Below are 27520 nucleotides of genomic sequence, written 5' to 3' on the forward strand. Positions count from 1 at the left end.
ACAGCTAATACAGTAATCAATTACAATACTTATATGCGGTGACAGAGGGGCGAGATTCAAATGTCGCCAAATGGTAGCCAAATTTGGTGATGAAAACTAGTTGCCGAAACCGGTGCCAACTTGGTGCTATCTCGTCTAATTACTGAGATCCCATTTAGCCAAATTTGGCGACGAAAATTGGTCGCCGAAACCGGTGCTATCTCGCCAAATTACCGAGATACCCATTTACTCAATGTTAAACACACTTGCCCCGATATTCTTACCTTTGCTGCATAGCTTCTTTCTCCCGATTTTTCATGTTACATTGCACTGAAAAACAGAAAAATTTCACATTATAATTGCACTAAAATTACCTACCTGTGTACAAAATTCGTAACAGTGTATTATACTCTAAAATATGCTTGAAAGTGTATTATACAGTTATTAATTCAGTAGCAAATACACATTAAATAGCTTACTGCCACAAAAGTATATTTCATGTATCTCAGAGGCAATAAATATGCTTGTTAATAAAATTTCTGCTTTTAAAAACTGTTTTCGTTGTTAGCAATAAATATTAGAAATGTAGCTGATTATCAAAATCGTAAAAACAACCTTAAATACAAGGTTGTTTTTACGATTTTACGTTTTTAGGAAAAAGTAACTTTGAAAGGGTTACTTATTACTACGCATTGGTTGCAGTTGAACATAACCGTTTTTATGCATGTTCACCTTAGCTACTTAGGAACTTCACCTTAGCTAAAGGATTAATAGTCAAATTTCATGAAGAAATAATTTCAGAAATGCAAAATGTTTGTTTCTACGAGTACTAAACAAATATAGTATTTTCAGTTTCTTATGCAAAGCAAAGGAAGTAGTGTAATTGCGAAAAATTTCGGGTATCAACAGAAAGTATCCATTTCGACCTTTCCCGAATGTGACGTCTTATATGTACATACGTACGTATGTGTATATGTAAGATTAAAAATATGTAAATCAGCTTTATATTTTAATTTAGTAATAGCCTCTTAATTCCTCCTTTTTAATTTGGGTATTTCCTGTCTGTATTCTAAAAGTAGTAATAACTTTTCTGAACTGCGCCTTTTCTAGATTAATATATGTCACATAACGCTGTTGATGTAGCTAATTCGGAACTTGAAGTCAATATTTTAAGAGGGGGAAACCTTTCTAACCTAAACCAAAACCTTCTGTGGGTGAGCTTCCATGCTGGATAATTGCACACTTCAGCTTCAGTGCCACTTGGATGCTATTTCGCTGAGCTCTCTTTCTCTCTGAACAGTATAAAAAAAATTAATATTCTGGAAATAGGCAGGATTAGAGTGCCAAGAGAATTGTACCCCAAATATCAATTGAAATAAAAAGGAATATTTAATCTTACTTGGCTGCCATGTTTAGTAGTCAATACGGATTCAATATTTTAGCATTCTGTGCAATCAGAAATCTTCCTCTTCATTATGGATCCACATTCTACGGCCTTTACGTGCTGCACCACCTGTATTTCAGCGTTTCTACGGCTTAGTGTTCCTACTTCAGTACTTCTAAATTTGGTTTCATTACATATATATATATATATCGCCTAACTGAAAAACGATTAGCCATAGAACGTTGAAATTTTGTACATAGGATTACTATAACATCTAGTAGAACACACACTTGCCTTTTTTATTGCAATCGGCAGCATCAAAATATATGTATATATAGAGATATATATTTTGAATTTAACAAATAGTCTCTATTCGTAAAAAAACTAATATAAATTTTAAATTTAATATTATATACAGTACAAAGTCTTTAACCCGGACGTCCATAATCCGGAATAATCTATAATCCGGACCTGAAAGCTACAAACTTTATGCGCATGCGTATAATATGTTTACGCATGCGCGTTTAATGCGCGCGTCCGCTACGCATGCGCGTAAAGAGAAGAGAGACTGTTTATAGAACAGAGAATTAAAGAGAAAGTATTAGCACAAAAAACGAAGCAACTTAAATAACTAACATTGAAAGAAATGTTTAATAAAGTAAACAAATAAATATTAAGCTTTTTTTGTAAATTTTGAGACCCTTTAGATCATAATTGCTCTTTATTTCATAAATTAAGGTTTCATATTTTAATTGTATAATTTCTGCATGCCATCTTACAAGATTTAAATTGATGATCTATAATCCGGAAAAACTCCTAATCCGGAATCGCCGAAGTCCCGGCGCGTCCGGATTACGGACTTTGTACTGTAGATTATATATTATATATACAAACTTAAAGCATCTAAAATTAATCTCCATTTTAATTTTTATTATCTGGTATATATTTTCCCTTTTTGCGTTTTTGTTTTCTAGTTTGTACTACTATGATCATTTTTATTTTGAAATGTTTTAATTTTATGTTTAACCCCTTTACAAGGATGCAATTATTAATACTGTTAAGGAATAACCTTGCTTGGACTCCAATTTACTTTTAACTTTAGATGCTTTAAGTTTATTTTATTTCAATCCTGCAGCTGGACGGGTTAAAAATTGGCTTTTCATTTTAGCCTCTTATTAAGTTTCTTTATGTATATACACGTAGACCCATCCACTCCTTATCCATCTGGAAAGCCCTTATCCGACCTATATTTTTGCAATTGAAAATTTCGTAAAGATGGACTAGATTAAAAAAAAAAAAAGCGTTCTATAGCTGCATTTCCAAAAAATTTCGTTTGTTCAAAAGATGTCGCGAGTGAAAAGGTATGAAAATGTCTAAGCTGCGTTAACTCATATTTCACTCAGGTTATGATTAAGCAAATTTTGATTTGAATGAGATGCGATTTTTCGATTATCTGGATTAATGTCTCATACATGAAATGAGCTCCAGCCATTTTCTTTTACAGATTAGGAAGAAGACCAGCCATTGCCGCTTGTGCCTTTATTGCTGTATCCTCAGCTGTTATTTGCGCATTTTCAACATCATTCATCATGTTTGCCGCATCTAGATTCTTTATTGCCCTTGGAATTGCTGGAGTTTTCAACACGGCGTTTGTCTTACGTGAGTAGATGTTTTGGAAAATACTTTTTTCAGTTTAGAAAAGATTTTTAGATAGTTATTTCGCTTGGTTTGTAAAAGAAGTATGAACCTTGACGGTACGCCCTCTCTTACTCTTACTGCAGTTATATTCCTAGTAGATATTAAACCCATAAATGAATTACCAAGTGTGCTTGGATAGTTACTTAGCACCATATTGAGATTAAAATGATGTTTCATAAAATCAAATGCTTTTTCATTTCGTCTGACGTCTCCATTAAAATCTCTCATCATAATACGAAGGCTATCCAGAAAGTAGATTACGTTTTGGAATAAAAAAATAAACAAAGTATAAGAAACAAATTTTATTATATACAGATGAAAGCCACACTCAAATACTACTTTTCTACATAGTCACCATACAAATTAAGGCATTTATCGTAGCGATGTACGAGCTTGGAAATTCCTTCGTCGAAAAATTCGGCCGCCTGCGCCTTCAACCACTTCGTTACCTCTTCTTGCCTTCCATCTTGCACAAAACTTGTGGTAACCAAGCTTTTCGCTGATGATTTCGTGCAACAAACTTCGCGAAATTTGTGGAAAACTCAAAGAAAGTTCCGTTATTGTGAAATTTCGATTTTCACGGACTTTAGCATCGACTTTTTCGAGAAGTTCGGCGGTCACTATGCTGGGTCTCCCACTTCGATCTTCGTCGTGAACATTGGTTCGGCCATTTTGAAATCTTATGACCCACTGACGCACTCCACTTTCAGTGATAATGTTGTCCCCATACACTTCACGAAGCTGCCGATAGATTTCTATCGGTTTACAGTTTTTTGCAGTCAGAAACCTTATTACTGAGCGCACCTCGCAGCTCGCGGGATTTTCAATTAACGCAGACATTTCAAACCGTCACAGTATCTGAACGGAGCACAGCACGAACCTCTCACTAGCACGGCTAGATGCAGACTGAGCTGCGCAACGCTCTGACCCCAAGATGGCCGCGCTAGCCCCGCCCCTAGCGGACACAGACGGAAACGTAATCTACTTCCTGGATGGCCCTCGTATTAGAAACATCTGTATCTACGTAAAACTCTTCATCGATCAGTAAAGTAGTTTCAGAATATTTCATCAATGCACTAAACCAGAACATCTTCAAATCTCTTAAATTAACAGATGAATATATACGGACGCTAGAATAAATCTTGACCGCCCATTAACAATTCGTCAACCATGCAAATATCACCTGCTTCTGAATCATGTATTCTTTTACGCTGTGTAACAGTAAATTCGGTTGGTACACTGTCTGCTAGGTTAGTCAAATTTCTATAAATCGCAACACTGCTAGCTTGGCGAAACAAAATAAAATACAACATACACCATTCCGAACACATTTTGACCGTCTAACCATACGGCTTGCCACTCACACGATGTCGCGCATGCGCACGGAGCTTTGACTACATCCTATATTCTTACTTTCCCTGCAAAGCATCCCCACTTCAGGTTTTCACGTCACATTATACAGAAAAATACAACAATTTCACTTATAATTTCACTAAAATTATTTATATATATACAAAGTTCGTAACACAGTTATTTAACGAATATGTTAAAACCCAAAATATTTTGTATTTTGAATAATGTTATGATACATGCAAGATGTTAACCGTAAATAAGTTGGTAGAAAACGCAACATAAAAAATATTGCGTTCTTTAAGAAATTTTGCATTGCATCTTTTTTCGTACAGGAATCCTGAAGTTTTTCGAATCTGTACCAGCAGGTATTCTTAAGATTCTTAAGAAGAGATTCTTTTGTATTTCTCTAGTACTTGATATAATAATAATACAAGGAAAAGAAAAATAAAACATTTCTTAATATTAAAAATTTATTATTCAACTCAAATTCACAATCTGCGTTCAGTAAGAAACAGTTTTATGAATGTAGCTTTTAAACATACATATGTATTCACTAAAACAAATATAGGGATGATTCAAATGTCGCGCTCATAAAACTTTCAAATGGATGTTTCAAATTGGATACTAATGGCAAATTGTTTCAATAAATGGTACTTCTTATTGCTACACGTAATATACGACCTGAAATTTGCATTTTATACTGTTAACTTTAAAAACAGTTTGTTTGCTGAAAGACGGAAATGTGATTTTCCCAAGAAGAATAAATTTTTATGATACAGCATTACGAAAAAGCTTTTGAAGGATGAAGCCTCCACATATGTGCCCACTAACGACCGGGCGGTAAAATCGTTAACACTGTTAGTTCTGATCTGGTTTCAATTCCAGGCGAACGGGCTGGCTAAATGGGCGTTTTCGTGTTTTCCTCATGTATGACGTGTATACGAGCCAGTTTTCCTTAGAACGTTCTTCAAGAAGACATCCTTTCCTTTAGGCAGGTAATCTAATTTGCTTCGCCGTAATCAACTCATTCGTGAACTAACAAGATAATGACGTAACTGCCCGTGTCTGCAATCACGAACAAAGAGTGTAAGAAAGATGGCATCGCATTCAAATTATACTTTGCGAACTAACGCTCAATCATAAAAATTCATTCTGCTTGCTAAACTCATCTCCGTCTACACCAAACAAAATCTTGTACCAAACAAATTGTTTTCAGTGTTAAGAGCATAAACTATAACTGAAATTTCAAGTGATATATTATAGCAAACCATTTGCCCTTAATATAGATTTCAGAATCTTCGGAAAATGCACGACATTTTAACCATTCTGCATGAAAAGAAATGCATAATTGAAAATCTTGAAGCCTGAATTTTTTTTTCATTCCAATTCGAAAAAATATGTTTGAATAACAGCATAAAATATTTTAAATATTTTTTTAAGGTTCAGTTTATAGGGTGTTTATAAATAAAGTTTCATTTTGAAATGGTCATAAAAGGCAAACTTCTGAACCAAGTGTTATCAAAATTGGTAATGGTGCAAAGGAGATCATGGGAATTAATTTTCCGCGAAAAAAAGTTCAAAAACTCACCATCAAGGGGAAATGGCGCTGTATGCAATATCCCTGCCTCAAGCCTACTCACGATTCTCCATCTCGTGCATTTGTCTAAGCGATGATGTGTACTCATTTTGTAAGGATCTTAAGTTTTAGTAACGTTTATTTTATTTTAAAACTGTCCTTTCTTATTTCCCACTTCCGGCTAGAATAAACGTGTGAATATGTTAATGCAAATTGTACTTGCTAACGCTTAAGTATTTAATTTGTGACTTTTTTCCAAGAACAGAGTTAGATAGAGAGAAAGTGAGCCTCCTTGCCACTGTGTTCCAAGCGAGCTTTCAATCAATTGCTGTCCGCCATTAAGGCTAGAGGTTTAGTTCTCTCGATATTTAAAACGTATTATAGTTTTCCGCAGTTTGCTCTCTTACATACGTAATAAACTAAAAGACCAACCTTAGTCATCTGTATAAAGTATTCAAAGGTAGCTCTTATTTAAATTTAGTTAGTTAGTAGTTCTTATATTTTTACGTTCAGACCACAAGTAGTTGGTCTTTGCATCCCGAAGTGCGGGAGTGTAATATCGTGAAGAATAAAAGGGTAGTTAAAGCCTTCGCATCTTAGTCATTTATTTTACAATTCCACAGAACATAGCTTTCGATAAGACTGGTAATCTATCCTGCGAACCTTTCGGTATATGCAGGGTTTAATGGAACTTCTATTTAGGATAAAATACAACCACCATACTGTACCCACTACTGGCCGAAAGATCCATTGACCTGGCCAACAAATATCCTTTTATTAATCAAAATCAAAAATACAAATCATTAAATTTACATATTTACATTAAAGTTTTACATAACAAAATATCCCATTTAGGATCACAAAACTTTAATCAATCATTTATACAACTTGTATTTCATACATAAAATAAATCATTTATACAATTTGTATTTCTTAAAATAATTGGATCATTTTCTTTAATAACAAAAATTATTTTATAATTGAAACAGAGACTAAAAATATTCTTTTCTTACAAGTTCAATAATAACAAACTATTAATTTTAGTAATAACTTATTACATTTTCAAACTAAATACAAATCCTCTGCATATTTTAATTTAATAGAACCATTAACCGAAATCAGTTCTTCTAATGAATAAATCATATTGTCTTTTTAGATATTCACAATTTTTGTCTAGACTAGAATCTAACCCAAGTATATATTTTTTGTTGGCTTCTTTACAATTTATGCATTCTGGTTCTTCCTTACAATCCCAATGGTTGTGACCTTTTCGAGCACATCTAGCACAAGTCTGACTATTTGTACAATTTTTATGAAAATGGCCATATTCTTGGCACTTGAAGCACTTAACAACATTCAAATACTCTTTAATCGATATTCGGAACCATTTCAAGTTAATTTTCCCTTGATTTATTATAGATTTGAATTTGGCAGGCTGAACTTCAGCCACCCAATGCAACTTATTAATTTTTGCTCTAATTGAAAACAAAAGTTCAAAACCTCCATTTTCAAAAATGTGATTTTGTTTAATCACCGATTCTTGAATCTCTTTCTTTTTTAAAATCAGCTTCTATATTATATAATATTATCTTTGGACTTTTCTTTTTTGGAGCCTTTGTTTCAACATCTTCTTTCAGCAATATATTTGATCTTATTTCTTCTTCTAAAATTTCAATTTCTTCTTTATTTATACATTCTATAACAATTCCTCCATTGTTAATTTTTCTTACATTTTTTATTCCAATCTTCAGCTGAGCCGGATCTATTGCTTCAACCACCTTCATTTTCACTTCTTCAGATGAAACCCCTTTCACCTTAGGGTATAACAACGCTACATCATCTTCTTTTTTCTTAAATTTATCCTTCTTTTGATTCAATTTCTTTTCAACTCTTTGTTCTTGAACAATTTCAGCAAAGGATTTTTCAATTAAAGGTTGTGGTTTCTTTATCACTTCTAATTTCCCTTTCAGGTTCTCTATTTCCAATGCTTGTGAAACAATATAACCAAATAGCACTTCTTGTGCTTAAAAGATCCTCTTACGAAGAGGTATTGTAACTCTAGAGGCATCTTCTAGACAAGTTTCTAGTTCACTAATAAGTGAACGAGCCTAATCAATAAGTTCTGATTGAACAGCAGTCTCTGTCTCTACACTTTCATCCATTTTCAACCACTCTATGTGGAGTTTGGATTAGACTTACCCCCTTAGGAGGAGGAGCCCCCAGACCACAAGGTCCCAAACTCCTGGGAAGTTTTCTTCAATTAGCTTATCAAAATTTGCAAGTAAATAAAATACTTTCAATAAATAACACTTCCAATAAGAGCTAATAACTTTCCCTGGGGGACAGCTTTCTATAAGCTCACTATTCCTATTCAGGACATTTCATGTTCGCCAAGCACATAAGGAGGAATAGTAGTCCTCATAATTTCACCTAAAAACTGCTAAAAACAGCAGGTTTATTCAAGAAGGATAATAAAATCCATTACTGCGTTGCAGATTGAATGAGTTGACAGCTGGACGCGGACTTTTATACCTCCTGCTGTCATAGCCCCACCCACAGCAACACATAAACTCATCACAACGACAACAGAGATATTACATGGCAATCAACTGTCCAGATTTTGTCTGGTATTTTAGGAGAAATGTGAAAAAAATATTTGCCATCTCTTAATTTTTTTCCACCAGTGTAGATAAATCCAAGTTCAAAGTCCAACAAGTTTAAAGTGGTTGTGTACGCTGCATTATAAATAAATAATTGCTTGTTTGTTCTAAAGCAATTACGAAACTTTCAAAGAAATTTTATTATCACTGCCCAAATAGTATTTTAATTAATTGAGCATTTCTCTCCTAGTTATGGAAGTTGTTGGTCCAGACTGCAGATCATTTTATGGTCTTGCCGTAGAATTTGGCTGGTGCATTGGATTCGTCAGCCTTCCAGGTTTCGCTTATTTGCTGAGAGACTGGTTTTGGATACAAATAGCACTCACGGCGCCTTGTTTGCTGCTCCTCGCTAGTTGGTGGTAAGAAACAAATTCTGATACATTTTGATTATGGTATTTTTCTGTGAGATTTATCAAATTGTTGAGTAAAGTGTTTGAATTAGATATTTATCTTTTAACGTAAGAAGGGTTGAAAAAGAGTGTGAAGACGTAAATAATAAATTTATATTACGTTATTTAATATTGTTGCGTTCTACGGGTTTGTGTATTTGGAGTGATTTATGACAACACTTGATGAAAATTTATTTAGCCAGTATTTGTTTTATTTAGCCGGTATTACTCAGGACAATTTATATAGCCAGTATTACTCAGGACAGTTCCAAAAACACGTTTACAGTCTTCGAAAAACTACGACAAGCACGCTGAAACAATCGGCAATACAGCTTGAAAGCCATAACTGTGAAGACAGCTTCACGGCAAAACACTAAATACTGCTCCCGACTCGGTCGATCGTCCTCGAAGCACTCAAAATAAAACTCAATGATATACTTGACTATGCACTGACAATGTACTACGATATATTCCTAGTCCGCGTACAGGTAAGTTTTATATAGCTTTTAACCTGCCTTCAAAAACATTCTGGGCGAAACCGGTAAGAATTCTTTATGGAATGTTTGTTCTCCATCCGTATATGGCATATCGCCAAATGGGCGATTTCACGCCAAATCTGGCAATTCTGCTTTCCCTTGTCATTTTCTGGCAACCATGAACCCGCTTAGCCGGGAAGCTATCTTACCGCAGCGGGGCATTTCATAGCAATATATAGGAGCAGAATAGGTTTTCACGTATAATTTATAAAAAAATATTTTGATGTTCTTAACGAATTATTTATATTAACCCGGCGGAAGTCGCACCAAGAAAAGTAACTAGAGTGGGCGCTTGGGGTATCACATACCCCAATATTTAAAATACAATAAAAATAGTATTATTTAGTTTTAAAACTTTTTTTTTTTTTTTTTTTTTTTTTTTTGTTCTTGTTCTTGTGTATTATAAATAAGTGAATAATAATTGGGTTTCAAAAAATTATTTTTCGAAATAATCTTAGAGTTAAAATTAAGATAAATGAAAATAATAAAAAAATAAACATCATGCCTCTAAGTTGCATTGCATCTCTAATACACCATGCTTATTTTATTTCTTCCCACTTTGGACGAAATACATCCATGTGTTCTTGGCACAGAAAGTTTTCACATTTTAAACATTGCATTCACGTTCTTCTGTCCTTGCGCGAGGGCAAAAAATTTATCCCACCTTTCATACTTAGTTGTTTCGAATTTCATGTATTCGTTTTAATTCTTCGTCGAAACTTCTGCTTTTGTTTTACATGCAGTAGGTCAATTTCTTGGAAAAGTATTAATCTCTGATTCTTTGTTCAATACTTTTTTCATTAATTGTAATGCTAAGTCCTTCAGAAACAGACTTTCTGTTTGGTAGATTAGCAGTTGAATGTAATATAATTCAAGCATTTATTACAGCAACATTCAGTGCGGGAAAGAAAATTACTTTTGGCCACCTCCTTGTTTTTCCGGCAATTGAATAATTGGCTGACATTTCATCCGCCATATCCACTGCTCCTTTAGTCATATTATTAAAACATATAATTTCTGATATTTTATTTTCTTCAATACTATCATCTGTAGTATGATCGTTATATAATGTTGAAAGCATAAGAACAGTTTTTCTTTTTTTTAGGAACATCAGGACTGAATGTTTTATCTTTTTCGAAACCGAAACATTATAGAAATATTCTTAGTTTCATCTTCAGTTTCCGAAATGCAATCTTCGTCGCCTTCAAATATCTATAATAAATCTCACATGTGTTGCATCTCCAGTTTATAGGGAGTCATTCTTTTTACCATAATGCAGTTAGAAATTTTTAAGAATTTAATGTCAAGTACTTTAAGAGCACTTGCGAGTAGAAATATTTATTGTTACACTCTAGAAATAAATTTCTGAACTAAATATTCAGTCAGAGAAATACTTACATACAAGAAATACGCGTGGGGTGTATCATACCCCAGTTCCAACAAAATACCGATAAATCTTTTTCTGAAACACACAGTCAAAGAAAAAGCGGTTCTGAAAGTCAACCACAACTAGAAACTCAGCTACTGAAAGCAGCACAGAATTTCAGTTTCACAAGTTAGGAATATTCTACTTTTATGTAGGGTTGGGGTAAGATAAACCCTACGCGCTTTCCCGCGGATTAAAGGCATTATTTATGTTCATAAGCAGGCGAATATCATTGAATATATTTAAAGTAGTAACTTTATTGCAAAGCGAAAATCCTCAATTTCGCGAGTTTTAGTGGTTTTTTTGTACGATTTCGCAAACAGGAGATTTTTCCAGGACTGTCGGATCTTGTATTCTATTTTTACTTTCTAGTACGAAATAAAGAACAAGTATTGTAATCACAAAAATTTCAGACATCATATTTCAACAGAAATATCCATTTTGACCATTTCCGAGCGCATTCGGACAATTTTTTGCTTGACGTCTGTACGTTCAGACAGAATAAAGGACTCTTACTTTTTTTTTCGAAAACGGATTGTAAAATGGGTTTTAAAAGGCATATTTTCGTGACTCCTCCACTTACGTAATCGTGTATATATCTCGCATAAATCAAAAGCTATTTGTCTTAGAGCGTTGAAATTTTGTATGTAGGTGTCTTATAAGATTTAGTTATGCACCTCCCTTTCTTATTGCAGTTGGCAGTGCCAAACGTATATACATATACCTACCGTCTTTACCCTGCTTATGCCCTTAGCTGGCCTTTATTTTGGCAATCGTTGGTCATAATCATCTACATCCAGTTACAGAAGTGTTATAAATGACGAAATTAACCGGGGAACTCAGTTTCAAAATCTTCAATTTTTAATGTCTTTTTTAACTTGCCTTGAGGAATTAGTGAATTAAGTTTGAATAATTCAAGGAATTAGATGAAGTGTAGCAGAAATGCACTAGTGTTTTAAATGACGATAACTGACAGTGTCATTAAAAAGAAATTTTGGACAAATAAAGAAACCTAACTTTAAATGCTGTCTTCCGATTGCTATATTTATACATAACAAATTTTTATACTCGTTGTGAAAAAGTAAAATTATAAAAAGTTTAACTACCGTGCGGCATATTTGATCGGTATATTTAATTTCAAAATTTGCAATTTTTGATGTCATTTTCAACTTGCCTTCAGAGGATTAATTAAGTTAGCATAATTCGGGATAATAAGTTTAAATGCAATGCAGCAAAAAAATTATATAATTTAATATACAGTGCAAAGAAGTCATGCGATGCCCACATCAGATCTTTTAATTTCTATTAAAACATTACTTTTACATTTAAATAATTTTTATATTATTTTCCCTTAGAATATCTTCAAAAATGCACTGCTAAATAATACTGACCCAAAATCTAAACTAGAAGGCTGAATTAACGTACGTTTTAGTGAATTTGTGGACTGACTTCTTTTCGAAGTCATTTCCAGAAATTGCATAAAACCGCCCATCGTTGTTCTGTGATTGTCGGTCGAATTTCGATGTCGAGCGATACTTTTTTAGGAAATACTGCTGAGTGAAAATAGTATTTCTTGTACAGTGTAGTGTATTCAGACGTTTTTGCATTGTATTCTTTTGTTGGTCCATTCCGGACTAATTTCGATGGAGAACTGGAGGCAATTATGAGTCGAAACAGAACAATCCAGCTCGAAAATTTTGTTATTTTTTCATACTCCCTTTCAGCCATTGAAGCGATTTCTGCACGTAATATCACGGAATCAAAGATTATTGAATCTTGCAGGACTCTTTATCTTTGCCACGAAAGGGATGACTGTTGTCTTACACAGGATCCCGGCTCATGTTAGAATAACGGTTTTGGTTGGTTTATTTAATTACGGCTAAGCACATTAGGGTTATCTCCCTAAGGGGAGGGATGCCTTCGTGGAGGGCTTTCTAAGGGAAACTGACTCGTATACACGTTACACATGAGGAAAACCATGAAAACGCCCATGCAGCCAGCCCGTTCGCAGGATTCGAATCTCGGACCGAACTACCAGTGTTCAGCGACTTTACCGCTCGGCCGCTGGTGGGCACCTTAGAGTAACGAGCAATGAATGGCCTGATTAACTAGCTAAACATTGAGGTGAAATTTTGCAATCAAATATTAGTGGGGTACTATTTACATCAATGAAAATAATAGTAAAAGATGCCCTGAGAAAACATTTTGATGTTAAATTACTTCATGAAATTATGTATAAGATCTGAAGGGATTCGATTCTTAATATCCCGAACTCTCCCAGATCCATCGCAGTTGCTGCGTTCCGTTTGGAGACCGGACATGATTGTCTCGTTAAGCATCTGCACTGCATTGGTATATATTGTTACGAAATGCCCAGCAGCGACAAGATAGCTTCCTCGCAAGGCGGATTAAGGGTTGCCAAAAATGGCAAGGGAAGGCAGGTATGCTGTATTTGACTAGAAATCGCCAATTTGCCAACAAAATTAGCGATATGCCATAGATGGATAGAGAAGCGTGTAGAACGAATCCTTACCGGTTTGGCGCAACCCAAAAGCTATATAAACCCTGCCGCTGAGTAGCAGTCGATTGAGAGCCCATATAGTGTCTCGCGTAGTGAGTTGATCTCCAGTCTAATGTCGAGTTGGTCGTCGAGTGTATCGCGGGTTGGTGCATCGAGAGCGTGCGCCGTCCAATCTATCGAGTGTGACGTCCAGTGCATCGCGAGTTGTAGTGTGGAGAGTCTCGAGAATACGTAGAGTTCCGAGAACGACCGAACCGAGTCGGGAGCTGTACTCTGGCGTTTTGCCGTGAAGCTGTCTTCACCGCTATAGAGCGTTAGCTTAAAGGCTGTGTTGCTGGTTGTTTCAACGTGCTTGTCGTAGTTTTGTGACGATTGTGAACGTGTTTTTGGAGCTTCCCTGTTAATATTGGCTAATAAATTGTGTTTTCATGCTTCACCAAATGTTGTCATCAATCACTCCATATCCACGAACCCGTGTAGAAACGCAACAATATTATTGCGCAAGAAGAATTTTGAGGCGGATAGAGGTAATTTGCTAAAATCTTCCTTGTTGAAGGAAGAAAACCTATACAGTCGATATTGTCGGGTTAGAGAGTTGATGGAGTTGACATGCTGCGACTAATTTTCTTTTTCCTATTTTCCAGTTTCGATATAGTTATTGTAATGAGCTTAATTACTCTTTTCTCTTAATAATTAATTATTAACTAAGGTTACTTAATCTCTATTGTAATGAGGTTAATTTTTTTTATGCTCTTATCTCATGCACTTTGTTGTATGGGGGCGGGTCCAACTATGTATAATGAAGTGGCTTTGCAATTAAAATTTATCTGATGTGGGCATCACCACGTCCTTATACGTCCGATTAAATAATACTAATTTTTTGTTTAACTTCGTTTGAACATATTTCCTCGAATATCATTACAGATAGATTTCACAGTCAGTCAATTCAATTCTCACTTCGCAGAAAGGCCCCCCCCCAAAAAAAAAGAAAAAACATAAGAACTCAAAGCATCTTCATTAAAAACTGACAAATATAAGAAAACTAAAACACGAAAACAGTTAAAAATAGTTCAAAAAACAATTTTTTTCAATTAAAAATTAGTGTTTCTGCACGAAAACGAGCAATTAAGTCGGCGAGAAGGATGACAAAACTTTAGGTGCATGGAACTCAAAGTTAACTTTTTATCCCACTGAGCAAAAAGACACTGAAGTTGGTGCACCAGCTAACTAACTTCACTATTCTACTAAGTTTCAAATGTAAACAAATGGGTTTCTCGTTAAGCTTAACTCGCTACTTAAACTTTTATCGCTTTTAAAGCAAAAAATTGCACAATTTACCAACATATAAGAATAAAAACGAAAAGCTCACGAAGACAGGTGACATAGTGGGTATGTATATCTATCTATCTATATATATATGTAAGATGTAACAAAATACGATGGCTGCTCTAAGAACTAATTGGCAGCTTCAAAATTAATTATTCTAAATTTTATGTTTTTCCCTTAAATTCATCTGTTTCCCAAATTCGAGATCTTTCCATGTTACATAATAACATAAAACAAACCAATCATAGATTAGCTGTACCTATGCATCATACTTAGTATAAATACTCTTCGCAAGCAACTACGTCATGCCTTTTCCTAGCTTCCGCCATGCAAACATCTCTATGCTGCTATGCCCTCCTTTGTTCTTATTCTAAGATGACGTGTATATGAAAACTATTGTAATTGTTTATGATCGAAAAGTATATTGTCTCGAAAGAAATGAAACTGATGTACCTAAAAATAAAGCTTGGTGATTCGTCAAGAATCTAGTTTTGGTTTATGCATCTATCTAACCAACTACGCAGACTTCAAGCTGCAACGCATCAAAATTTCCAGCCTCGGCCATGTCTACAGTCAGAAGTTAAAAGTACTGGATTGCTCCTACGCTATTAAAATACTACACACACTTATGTATGTATGTGTTGTGTGTGTAAAAAGTAAAAAATACGATGACTTTGCTCTACACGAACAGGCAACCTCTAATTAACTTTCCGCGATAGGATTTTCCTTAGGCCAGTACTTTCGAGAATATTGTGGCATGTTACGTAACTACTAGTATAAATACAGATGCCTATTTTTTGTCAGACTGCTTCCTACTATCGCTGCTATAACACTCTGCCCTTTACTCCTCCCTTTGTTAGAATAGTTATGACGTCAAAATCCTAAATTTAACCTTATTTTAATTTGAATTTCATCTAAAAGAAAATGGTCTGCCATTTCAATTGAATAAAGATGTGGAAATAAAGTTAAATTCTTCTGTGTCGTCATTCTGCTGTATGCCACTCAGCTACAACAATGTCCGGATTCTGATGTCAAGCTTCGTCATTCCGATGCCTGACTGCGAAATTACCGAAATCTGGAGAATGTCGACTTTCACCGGTGAATGTCAACATTCACATAGTCGCTTGGCGTATGTCCGAATTATTTTCCAAATACTCTTATTTCTGACTTACACCGGTAAATGTCAACATTCACCATGTACTAATAGTGGAAGTTGAACATATAAGAATATTATATTTTCTTCTCCGTAATTCAGTGGCGAAAAAACGCATTTGAGACTTAAAATAAGAACTTAAGAATATAAAAACTTAAAACACACAGTACATTCAAAATGAGAAAAGAAAATAATAGGAAAAAACTTACTAAATTATGTGATTCAAATCTTATTTATTGTAACAATTTAAACTAATTTGACACTTTGAATCGCACAAGAGGCTCTTGCTTTTTACAACTCCATTTATTTGTGGAACACTTCCTTTTGCAATGACAGCGTGTACATATACTCCTCTCTTTTCGACCTACACCAGAACATATCTGTGATTGTCGACATACACCGGTGAGGGTCCGAATGTACAAGAATGTAATGCAATATTCAATATTTCACCTACGTATTTGGTGAATGTTGACATTCTCCGGTGAAAGTCGATATTCTCTGGTGAAAGTCGACATTCTCCAATTTTGGTCTTTAATGGTAACATATATATATCTACGTTTGGTGGGCCCGATTGCAACAAAAAAGGAAGGTGCACAACTGCATATTATAGCAGTGCCATCTACAAAAAATTTCGACGTTTTAAGGCTACTCGTGTTAGAGTCATGCGAGAGAGATACGTATGTACGTACAGACGTAAAAAAATTCCTAAATCCATTTTGCAATCTATTTTGGAAAAAACAATCCGTTATTCTGTACCTACGTACAGATGTCATGCAAAACCATCAATCAGATGGATTCGATAGGGGCCAAAATGGCTATTTTTATTGAAATATGACGCCCGAAAATTTTCGCGATTATAATACTTCTTTTACTTCGTACAATGAATCGTCCAACTAAATAGTTATCTTGATCTAAAATTAGAAATTTATAATATAATTTTTACTTATAATATTTTACATAGTTTTGTAGTTTAGTAAATTTTATGAGTAATTTTACGTCCTCTTTTCGTCGAAATGTTAATACAATTATTTGAAGACGAAATTTCTGGAGATAGAATAAGTCCTTGACAGCAGAATGCTCTCGAGCTTCCGTAGTTATCCGCCAACGACTCTATCAATTTTGCTCTTTTTTCCCCCTCTCGATAAAATTATTGCCATAGCTGTAATTTAGTAATCTAGGTTACTTGCGTCGAATTAGCTCAATCATTTACATTAGCTCATATTTATTTAAATAAACTGTATGCTTCATTTAAGAAAGTTTCCTGAAGTATAAAAAATTATAATCACTTAAATAAAGTGATAGGAAATTTCATCTTACTTTACCGAAGATTCAAAACTAGCGATCCTGAACATCTTTTATAGTTATGCTTACCGAAGTAAAAATAAAGATATCAATTTAACAAAACATTAAAAAACAACAGAATATCAGAACGATCTAACTCTTGAAATTTCTTTCATCTTTGCATATACACAAACTGTGACCTCAGAAAATATTAAACGTTGATGCTTATGAGCAACGCAATCGTTGTTCGAAGTTCAGTTTTTCTGAAACATTTACATAACCCATTATCCATTACAGGCAAAGAAAGATAAACCTCTCACATTCCTAATTGTAACGAACAACTATGCCAAGTTGTTTGTTGACAGACATTAAAATAATACGAATATACTCATAAATTTATAAATTTTCAGAACTGCCTTAATTCATGTTAACCGCAAACTTTTACATTAATTTATTTTGAACTGAATGCGAAACCTAAATCTTACATCATTTGCTGATTATAGTAGAGTAGCAACTTTATCAGACTGCGAATTTACGTAATTATTCTCCAGTTAATTGAATTAAAATAATACTTAGATTTATTATTAATTTTTAAAACCGCACCATTCATTTATAAACACTCTGTATAATCTATATTTTATTGTAAACCTAAAAAAGCTTTTAATTTATTCTATTCTATTTTTTAATGTATAATAAAATAAGCTGTGTGCGAAATTTGATGTATTACTTATTTAATTGGAAATTATCAAGTTGTACAATTTATTTTTTATTATCAAGTTGTGCAACAAAAATTTGATTTATTAGTTATTTAATTTGAAATTATCAAGTTGTACATTTTTTATTATCAAGTTGTTTAACAAAAATTTGATGCATTACTTATTTAAATTGAAATTATCAAGTTGTACAATTTATTTTTTATTATCAAATTGTACAATTTATTTTTTATTATCAAGTTGTACAATTTATTTTTTATTATCAAGTTGTACAACAAAAATTTGAAATTATCACTTATTTAATTTGAAATTATCAAGTTGTACAATTTATTTTTATTACCAAGTTGTACAACAAAAATTTGATTTATTACTTACTTAATTTGAAATTATCAAGTTGTGCAAATTATTTTTTATTACCAAGTTGTACAACAAAAATTTGATTTATTATTAATTTAATTTGAAACGATCAATAATTGTACAATTTATTTTTGTAGCGATTTATATTTATTTTGACTAACCAGTTAAGTTTATGTTTACGCTTTCCTATAAGCCTTCATTTCTCTAATTGTCAATGCCAGAATATTTACATTTGGTAGCACGCGTGAAGAAATGCAGAGTCTACCTTGAGGAGGAAGAGGTTTAAATACTGAGTTCTGGAAGGTAAAATTAGAGAGTGTAGGCAAGCACTGTACCTTGAGTAGCGTGAGCTTCTGGTTCTGCATTTAATGCTGGTTAAACTGGCATAACAGTTATTACTTTGCTACCATTAGACTTCGCCGTGGTTTTAGGTAGCAGGAGTATCTGAGCCCTGGAGAATATTTCTACTGTTTGTTAATATCTTTGGAACTTCAGTTTATAATTGAGCTACCTTCCGAACGAGGCGTAGTCTGTTAGTGTAAAGTCCACGCATTGTATTTTAGAGTTTTAATAAAGTATTCTTTTAACCTTTCTCCTCTCTGGTTCCTGCACGTACTTCAGCTGTCACAGCAAAAGCTTAATAAGTAGATATTAAAATTTAATAAAGACATTTCTTGGCGGCCAGATCTTCCAGGCTGCCAACATATGTCCAACAACTTTACGGTCGAGTGCAGTATAGTGGAAATAGATTTTAAATGAATAATTGGTTTCATTATTTACCAAATGGTTAGGCACAGATATTTACCACGGGCAAAGACTGGAATTAAACTCCCAAAGATAGCTTCAGTAATACTTTAATTGCTTGGTTGGTGGTAGATTGGGTGTATTTCCAGATTAATGATTTAGAATCGCTGTTAAGTTATCTGGAATTCAAAATTAAAAGTGATTTTTAAAATTCAGAATGCTAAAAGTCTAACTCAACTAGTTTTATAAGAGCAATTTTTAACTTTGTGACACACATTAACATCCCTGAATAATCAAAAAATTGTTTCTAAATAGGATGTTACCAGAGTCACCACGCTGGTTATTGTCCCAAGGACGTGTCGAAGAAGCCCAGAAGACGCTTACCAAGGCAGCCAAGGCAAATGGCATAGAGCCATCTGACATAGATACGACTCTCCGGAAAATAATGTCAAAAGCCAGTGAGGTAAAACAAAATGATGTCAGCGTCTAAATTTACTACAGTTGTAAAATGCTTGAGCGTAAAATAACGTAAAACTGAAGCGAATTTTTGGAATTAATTAAACATTAAAGAGTACTTTTATTAATTCAAAAATTTTTCTTTCTTTATGTCAAGGAATTCTGATTAAATATCTCACTAAATTTTATTACATTCGTCTGACTTAATATCATTACTAACATTATAACCTTCTACTTTTATGTCCGTCAAGAAAAAGGTTGAGTGAGTTTATTTATCACAAATAAGTTTTTAAAATAATGACGATTTATGTTCCTTATGTCAATGAACCAATAAAAATTTAGATCTGACTTAGACAGTACTTGCTATGATATAAATACATAATTTCTTTTTCTTTAACTCATTGTTTACTAAAAGGTTAGTTTATTGTCTATAGGTTTGGTTTGGTAGATTACGGCAAAGCACGCTAGGATTATTTGCGTAACGAGAGGAATACCTTTGGAGAAGTTTTCTAAGGAGACCTGGCTCGTATACATGTAAAAAAATGGGGAAAATCACGCCCATGCAGCTAATCCATTCGCCTGGAATCGAGCTCAGGTCAGAACTACCAGTGTTTAGGGATTTTTTCCGCTCGGGCGCTAGTGGACCTTTATTGTCTATAACTTTCCACTTTATTATTGTATATATACAAATACAGGTATATATATATATATAAATTTACTTTCATTTAAATATATATAAGCACACACATAAACATTCAAGAATGTCATTAAAATTCAATAACAGCTATTTCACCTATATGCTGCTAAAATTTGTGCGCTTTTTATAAAAGCATCTTGTTGGGAACGCCTTTTTTACAGTAATAATTAACTTTTCTTTACCAGATTCTCATAACGCAACTTTCAGCTGTTATTGGTTAACCCTTTGCGGCACAGTGTGTCCGGTCTGGACACACCTAAAAATTTCCTTCTGTACTCACAGAAAAATGAATGAAAAAGGATTTGTAGGTTACTCTGCACCTTCTTTATTTATAGTAGAGGGCAGCTCAAAACAAACCAGTCCATATATCTTAGCCATGTTTAGTTTCTTAAGACCCTCATTTTTCAAAGAAATCTTCCCAATTTTTTTTAGAGTATAAAAGGAATTGTTTGAAAAGAAATTTCTATGTTACTTTTTGGCTGTGTGCTAATATCCTTATTCTATTTAAATTTTTACCTTGAAATCTTGCCTAAACTCAAACGGCGAACCCTAGGTGTGCCCAGACTGGGCTCACCGATAATCTAGGACGACGGAGAGTCTGTATTCTTTGTTTCTCCGCATCTCATCGGTCAGTTCATTGACAACAATGCTCGTTTCAGCACTCTTTTCGAAGCTCTATTCAATCAGTGTGCCCCTTTGGGCACACCCACAGAATTAAACGAAAAGTGCTATCTTCATAAAATTTTACTTGTGTGCTCCTCTAGGCCTAATTAGACTGCCTACTTTTTTTTTTAAATCAAAACTCCAACTTTAAAAGGTAGCGTGCCGGAAAGGGTTAAAATTACCCAAAAGTCCTGTTGGAGCAGCATTCAGCAATCTTTTTAATATTAATTATCATTCTAATAACATATATCGCCGCCCAACCTTGATAGTGGTTAGTAATTCTGACTGCCATATCGAAAGGCCCAGGTTTGAATCCCGGATAAAGCATGGATGTTTGTTAAATGTATAGTGTCTGTGAGGCATGGGGACACTCTAAATATGTGGCGAGCCGAAAGTCCACAAAAGAGGTTGGTGGTAAAGGAAGAAGGGTGGGAGACCCTATAACCCGTCCCCCAGGGCGTTAGATTTAATATTTTCGTTTAAGCAGAAATTTTAAAATATTTTGTCCTCATTTCTATTAGTCTCAGTCAGTCTAATAGTACAGATAGTCTAGTAGTAGTCTAATAGTCAGTATAACGAACACGTTTTAGACGATTTTCATTGTATTTACAGAAATATTGTACTTAAATTTTTGTGTTTTAAATGTTCTGTTTGAGAAGCATAATATTTCACTATCTTTCTGCACTGTAATTTCCAACACAATAAAGCCTTTTTCAGTAACGAAAGAGGTATTTTATCCCACTCCTCTTAAACATTTTTCCAAAGTCCAAGAAGAGTTGCAGGTTCACGTTTGGCTAAACCACTTTCTAAAAGTTCAAAAACCTCAAAAATCCGTGGATGATATATCAAGAGATTTAGTAGGGATACGACTGAAGGGTATGGCCTTGATACCTTTTTCTTTTTCCATTTTTTCCAGGAAATTAACAGTGGATTTTTGACGTGCGGTAGCTTGCTTTGTCTTGATGTAGTTCTATGTCACTGATTAGATGATGATGTTTACCCACTATGTCACTGATTGCTGACATAGAGGGTAAAGAGGGGGTATTTCATGTTTGGAAAACTGGGTATGAAATATGTTTCTGATAATGTGTGGTTATTGATCTTAATACTTTTCTCCACTCTCTTTACTTTTCATTTTCCGTTATATGAAAACCAGCAACAATCAAACTTTCTGTAGATACTTTGATCCATGTTTAAAAACTTTTTTTCTCCTCCTCGACGATATTCTTTTTATTGCAGTCATTTAAATACACCCAAAATTCACCAATTTTGACAATATTTCCCAATTTTTATTCAAAAAATGTTTCTTACAAAGATTTCTGCAGCACATTCTGCTTTCTGCGACATGTCGTGGAGAAAGACTATGCAGATTATGCTTACTTTTTTCGCCTTTTTAAGATTCAAATTGACATTAATCACTTTGCTTGCAGTTGACACTGGACATTTTAATGATTTTGCAACTGTCCTTTGACTTAGCTGATTTTCTTTTAACATTAAAGGTCTTATTTTTCATTGAATATGAAGCTGCAACAACTTTTCACTTGAAGGCTATGATGTTTCTGTCCTTTCTTGTTAACAATGTTGTCTATTGTAGTTTTAGATGTAAAAAAATCATGGCTTCCAAAGCGTTTTTTAATAACTAGATGCGAATAATTTTCTTTGGAAAGAGAACAAACATAGTCTTCCATCCGTTGCTTCTCTAAAAGCGCCATTTTGCATGAAAACAAAGCTGTTAAGTAACAGACTATAATTTGTACTTTCAAAAATATAGCTGCAGTTGAAAAAAGAATTTTTTTTATAACGGATGTTCTTTTTATATCAAAGCAAAACCGTCTGAAAAAGTGCGAAAAAAACCTTTGTATAATGTTTGGGATATGCAGCATATATGCAAAACTTTCTAACTATAATAATTTTCAGGATATATTAGTTTAAGCCATCTGATATTTTGAGCTGTCTCAAAGGATCTGAAGATAGCAAGCACTGGTGAACATCACAGAGTTTATCAACAAGATGCTGTAGTTCCTAAGAGTATTGTTAAATGAGGATGCTAATGCCAAATGAAAGCAGCTCTAAGCGATATAAATCCAAAGAAAAAATTAAAGGAGAATGCTTATTTCAGTTGAGATAAGCTGTTCGTTATTTTTGTTCTAGCTCACATGGGTTTATTCTAGTTCACGTTGATGTTGAGACACAGTTCTTCGTACCCCACTATCCTGGAATCCAGCCAGACTGCGGCGTGGAGATGAGAATGCAAAGAATGAGATGCTTCCGCTAGCCAATTTTTGGTGGATAGATTATTTAATGAATAGGATTAAACTTAAAGCCAAGGGGCCCATCAGTAGCAGAGTCGTTAACAAGGAATGTCTGCCAGATTTAAACTTCGGCCAGGTTAGAAGAAAACAGAATTAGAAGTGTACTTTAAAAATTAAAGACATCCATTAAAATTAGCTACTAAATATCCATAGATAATCCACAAAAATTATTAAATGTACAGTTTATGATTATCAAAGAACTTTTTGGCAAATTTAGCAGCAGTTTAAAATTTCGGAAAGTCTCCAAAAAGCCTTCTACACATGTAACAATAACATAGATTTTGCAGTTAATAATTGTTGACGTTTTAAAAATGAACCGAAAAATTTTTAGTTTTGTTATGCGCTGGTTATGTTCTTATGCATTTTACAATAGCCTAACATGTTAATGGTTATGGCCTATGTTAGAGTGATAGCCTAATGATTATGACAAAGCCTCGAGGGCTATCTGCCTAACGGGGTATACCTTCGTGGATGACTTTCTAAGGGAAACTGGCTCGTATAGGCGTTACACGTGGGGAAAACCATTTAACTTTCAAGAATCTATCCTCTGTGAGATCTTGAATGTAGCATTTTTAAATTCTGAAAATCTCTTGATAATCTCGCGTAGCCAGATAACGCTATAATTTATGTAATTCCTATTTTCTTAACTGAATCTGTATAATTTCAGCAGGTAATTTTTTATCGGTTTATATTCTTAGATGGAGAAATTCATGTACATTTTTCAAAAATATTGTTATGGCAGACCTTCTTTGTAAAACCACTGAGCACTGGTAATTCAACTCAGCTTCAAATTCCAATTAATGGATTGGCTATATTATGTGTTTTGATGGTTTTATCCATAGTGTATTTGAATACGAAGACAGTTTCCCTTTGAAAATTATCCATGATAGCTTTCGCATGCTTTCAATAATCAGATTATCAGTCATTACTGAAGCCACGCAGGAGGAGGGGGATCATAAAGATGTTATGTACTTTAAAATCTGTGTGCATTAACCTATAGACTACTATGTCTCTGTATTCTTGAAAAGAGTGCATTAACGATGCACAGATTTAGTGTTCTTTTAGAGTTTTGCAATTCCCAGCAACACACTCTTCTGAATTGCAGTACATGTGAGTTCAATACCGCTACGATATAAGGTTGTGAACCCATACTTTGCGCCGCATTTTTCATTCAACCTTTTTGAATGGGATCTTGATACAACACAAGAAAAGTGACAAAAATGACTAAGAATAGTAACTGAGAAGTTGTTAAAGTTACTCTGTTGTTAAAGTTACCACGAAGTTAGTCCGTGTTTGTTAGAAGTCATGTGTTTCTTTTAGGATTTCATAGTCGTTTAAGTAGCTGTTGGATCTGCAGTAGGGAGATTTAGAAAATGCTTGGACTTAAAATATTTGCCGCATATCTCTACCTGCACTTGCTTAATGTGAAAATGTCCACATTGAGATGGTTAAAATTAATTGGTTATTTATTTCGGATTTCCCAGAAAAGTATTTCAGACATTACTTAAACGTATGATTATCTCTTCCACTGTGTTGCCATTCAAATTTGCAAATTTTTTGATAGCATTATTTTTTAAAAATTTTCCCTTTCATTACTTTGCTATAATCATGGTGGGTTTGCGGTTAGAAAAAGCTCTTTTGAAGAATCCAAAGACATAATAGTCTATAGGTGAAATATCAAGAGATCCTGTAATAATAAAATAAAAAATATATATATGCAATACCTGTATCAGTCTTCATTTTATTCGAGTTACACAGTGGCGTTTTCCGAAGTATGACTTATTGCTTTGTCACGATGGAGTTTCCCTCTTTGAAGTGCATAAGGGTAAAGAAACTAAATTTCCTTTCTAAATATCAGACGTGAAAGTTTCTAGTGTAACAATCCATAAAACCCTTATTGTAGCTTCCTTGTTTACATGTGACAACTTGTTGTTCAAATAACTTCTTTACATGTGATGTTTTGAAAGAAGAATAAATTTAAAGTAGCAGATGATATTTCGCATATCAGATAACAAGCTGTTGCCAGAAAAGTTTATGACAAAATATTTCTTTTATTCTTTTTCGAAATCCTCCGCATATACTTTATATAGTTTAGCATAAAACCGTGCGTTCCCTAAAAATCAAAAAAACAGTAAATGAGTACTTACGTATTTCTTTCAGGCTCATGAGTCTGGAGAAGCGTCGGGAAATTTCCTAGATTTGTTGCGCACTCCCGGACTTTGGCAAATGACGCTGAATGTGTACTTTCTTTGGTAAGTATAAATTGCATTTATGTTTTATGTCTTTATCTTTACGTAATATTGTTCAAATACGAAAACATCTGTGAATGCATTGGATACATGATACGTATTATCAAGATTTATATGCTATGAACACAGCTGTTCTCCAATTTTGTGTGGATTTATTCAATAACTTATTCCTAAGACAAAAATTTCGACTCAGAAGTTCTCAAAAGTTCCATTTATCTAAAGATTTCTAATCCATTAAAATATATCTGTACAGAAGACCTTAAAAAACTGTTTAAATTATCCTATTTGTATAGGCACAAAATTATCGCTCATCCAGAACTGTTAATGAAGATAAGGGCAGAAGTATAGCTTACACTGTCCTAGGTATACTTCAGTAAAATTTATAGCTAGGAAAGCTTAAAAGTTAATACATTTTCAGATATTTCTTTGCGAGAGGGAGAATCCAAAAACAGCTTTCCGAAAGAATAGTTTGTAATAATAAGTTATGTGCCCACAAAACTTGCTAGTCATAGAACCAGAGAATGCTGATGTTTAGCCTATTTTAGTACTTAGCCTATTTTAGTACTTGTATAGAGAATAGTGTAAGCAAATGTACTTTTGTACACAGAAGGAAAACCTTTTTTCAAAATTCATTATTTTACAAAGAGTGTTGAATCGCTATGTTCATAAGATCCGCGTTTAAAGTCTAAAAATTCGTTTTAAATGGAGCAGATATGTAATATTTTTGTGTATTTTATGAGACATTTCCTTCTTTTGATTACATAGGTTCGTAAATGCTTTCGTGTACTATGGGCTTTCGTACAACACCAACGAACTAGCCGGCGACCCCTTCGTTAACTTCGCAGTTTCTGGAGCAGTAGAGTTTCCGGCATATGTTCTCAGCATTATAGCTATACGATACTTGGGCAGAAGAAATCCCTTAGCTGCTTCTCTGATAATAGGAGGCGTTGCTTGTCTTCTCTCCTATCCCATGCCCGAAAGTAAGTCGCATTCCGATTTATTGAATCTACATTCTTTTTTATTTATTGTATGAATATTTCAGTGTGAAAATACGAGGTGGATCGAATACAAACAATATTTTATTCCTGTGTCATGTTACGAAGTGCAACCTGTATGAAACAGTGGCGTAACTAGAACTCTTGGGCCCCTATGCAAAAACATTTTCCTGTGCCCCTTTTCCTATAAATTTAATGTGCTTAAAAATAAATAAATAAAAAACGCAAAAATTAAAAAAAAAAATCAAAGATTCCAGGAGGCAATTTTTTCATGATGATTTTTAGCACATCTGTATTAATTTTTAAAAAATAAAAGCACGTTTTTAGGGAACCAGTTGAAAGATACGTAACGTGAAGAAAGAATAAAAAGGAAAATAATTTCCCTTGACCAACTGGTTAAATGAAAATTTGCTTTAGTCTGAGTATTTGACGTCAGATGATTTTAATTCAGTTACTTAAGACTTTGTGTGAGTGCGAGAGACAGATTTTTCTCTCCTTTCATTGAGATGCATACTGATAATAAATGAATAAGTCTATATAAAATGAATAAGTCTATACAAAAAAAGGAACATGTCGACGTAGGATGCATTAAGAAAAAAAAGAAAATATGTCTACTGATTATTCGATTATAATGCGAATTATACAGAAACAAATTAATACATAAAATAAGTACTTTATAATAAATAGTTACAATTAATTTCCACTTCCACCGCTTTTTGATTTGGGATTGCAAAAGGAGAAACCTTTCCTTTAGGGGGTCGCCTTTAATAATTTTCAGGTTTGAGACTAAAGAATACAAAGAAACTTTTCCTATTTTCCGCTTACTGCTATCCCTAAACTGTGGTAGGTCATGAAGTTATTATTTCATAGTCGAATGCTGGAATTTTAACTTTTGCAAACACTTGAATTTAGCTGTTTCAGGTGCTTCCAAGGGTCTCCTATCTGCGTCATATAGATAATTGTGTCACTGCACCAAATAGGTAGGGGGCCCTTAAAAACTTAAAAGAAAACGAATTCTATTATCTACATATACTTAAGGATTCTAAAGCTAA

General features: G+C 33.8%; 1 protein-coding gene across 4 annotated transcripts in view; it reads left to right on the forward strand.

Annotated features, from left to right (window-relative positions):
* The window catches only part of LOC118205012 (organic cation transporter protein-like), a 139241-nt gene that overhangs the window by 88754 nt on the left and 22967 nt on the right, over nucleotides 1-27520 (forward strand). For all 4 annotated transcript variants that reach the window (XM_085827001.1, XM_085827002.1, XM_085826999.1 and 1 more), the window contains 5 exons: nucleotides 2868-3022; nucleotides 8841-9009; nucleotides 19412-19559; nucleotides 25385-25476; nucleotides 26239-26453. In XM_085827001.1, the coding sequence (XP_085683127.1) occupies nucleotides 2868-3022; nucleotides 8841-9009; nucleotides 19412-19559; nucleotides 25385-25476; nucleotides 26239-26453 (779 nt within the window). The remainder of the gene's footprint in view (nucleotides 1-2867; nucleotides 3023-8840; nucleotides 9010-19411; nucleotides 19560-25384; nucleotides 25477-26238; nucleotides 26454-27520) is intronic.

This window comes from Stegodyphus dumicola, chromosome 11 (assembly GCF_044657685.1).
Source record: "Stegodyphus dumicola isolate Sdum_Otavi_A_Nest chromosome 11, ASM4465768v1".
Taxonomy (NCBI): domain Eukaryota; kingdom Metazoa; phylum Arthropoda; class Arachnida; order Araneae; family Eresidae; genus Stegodyphus; species Stegodyphus dumicola.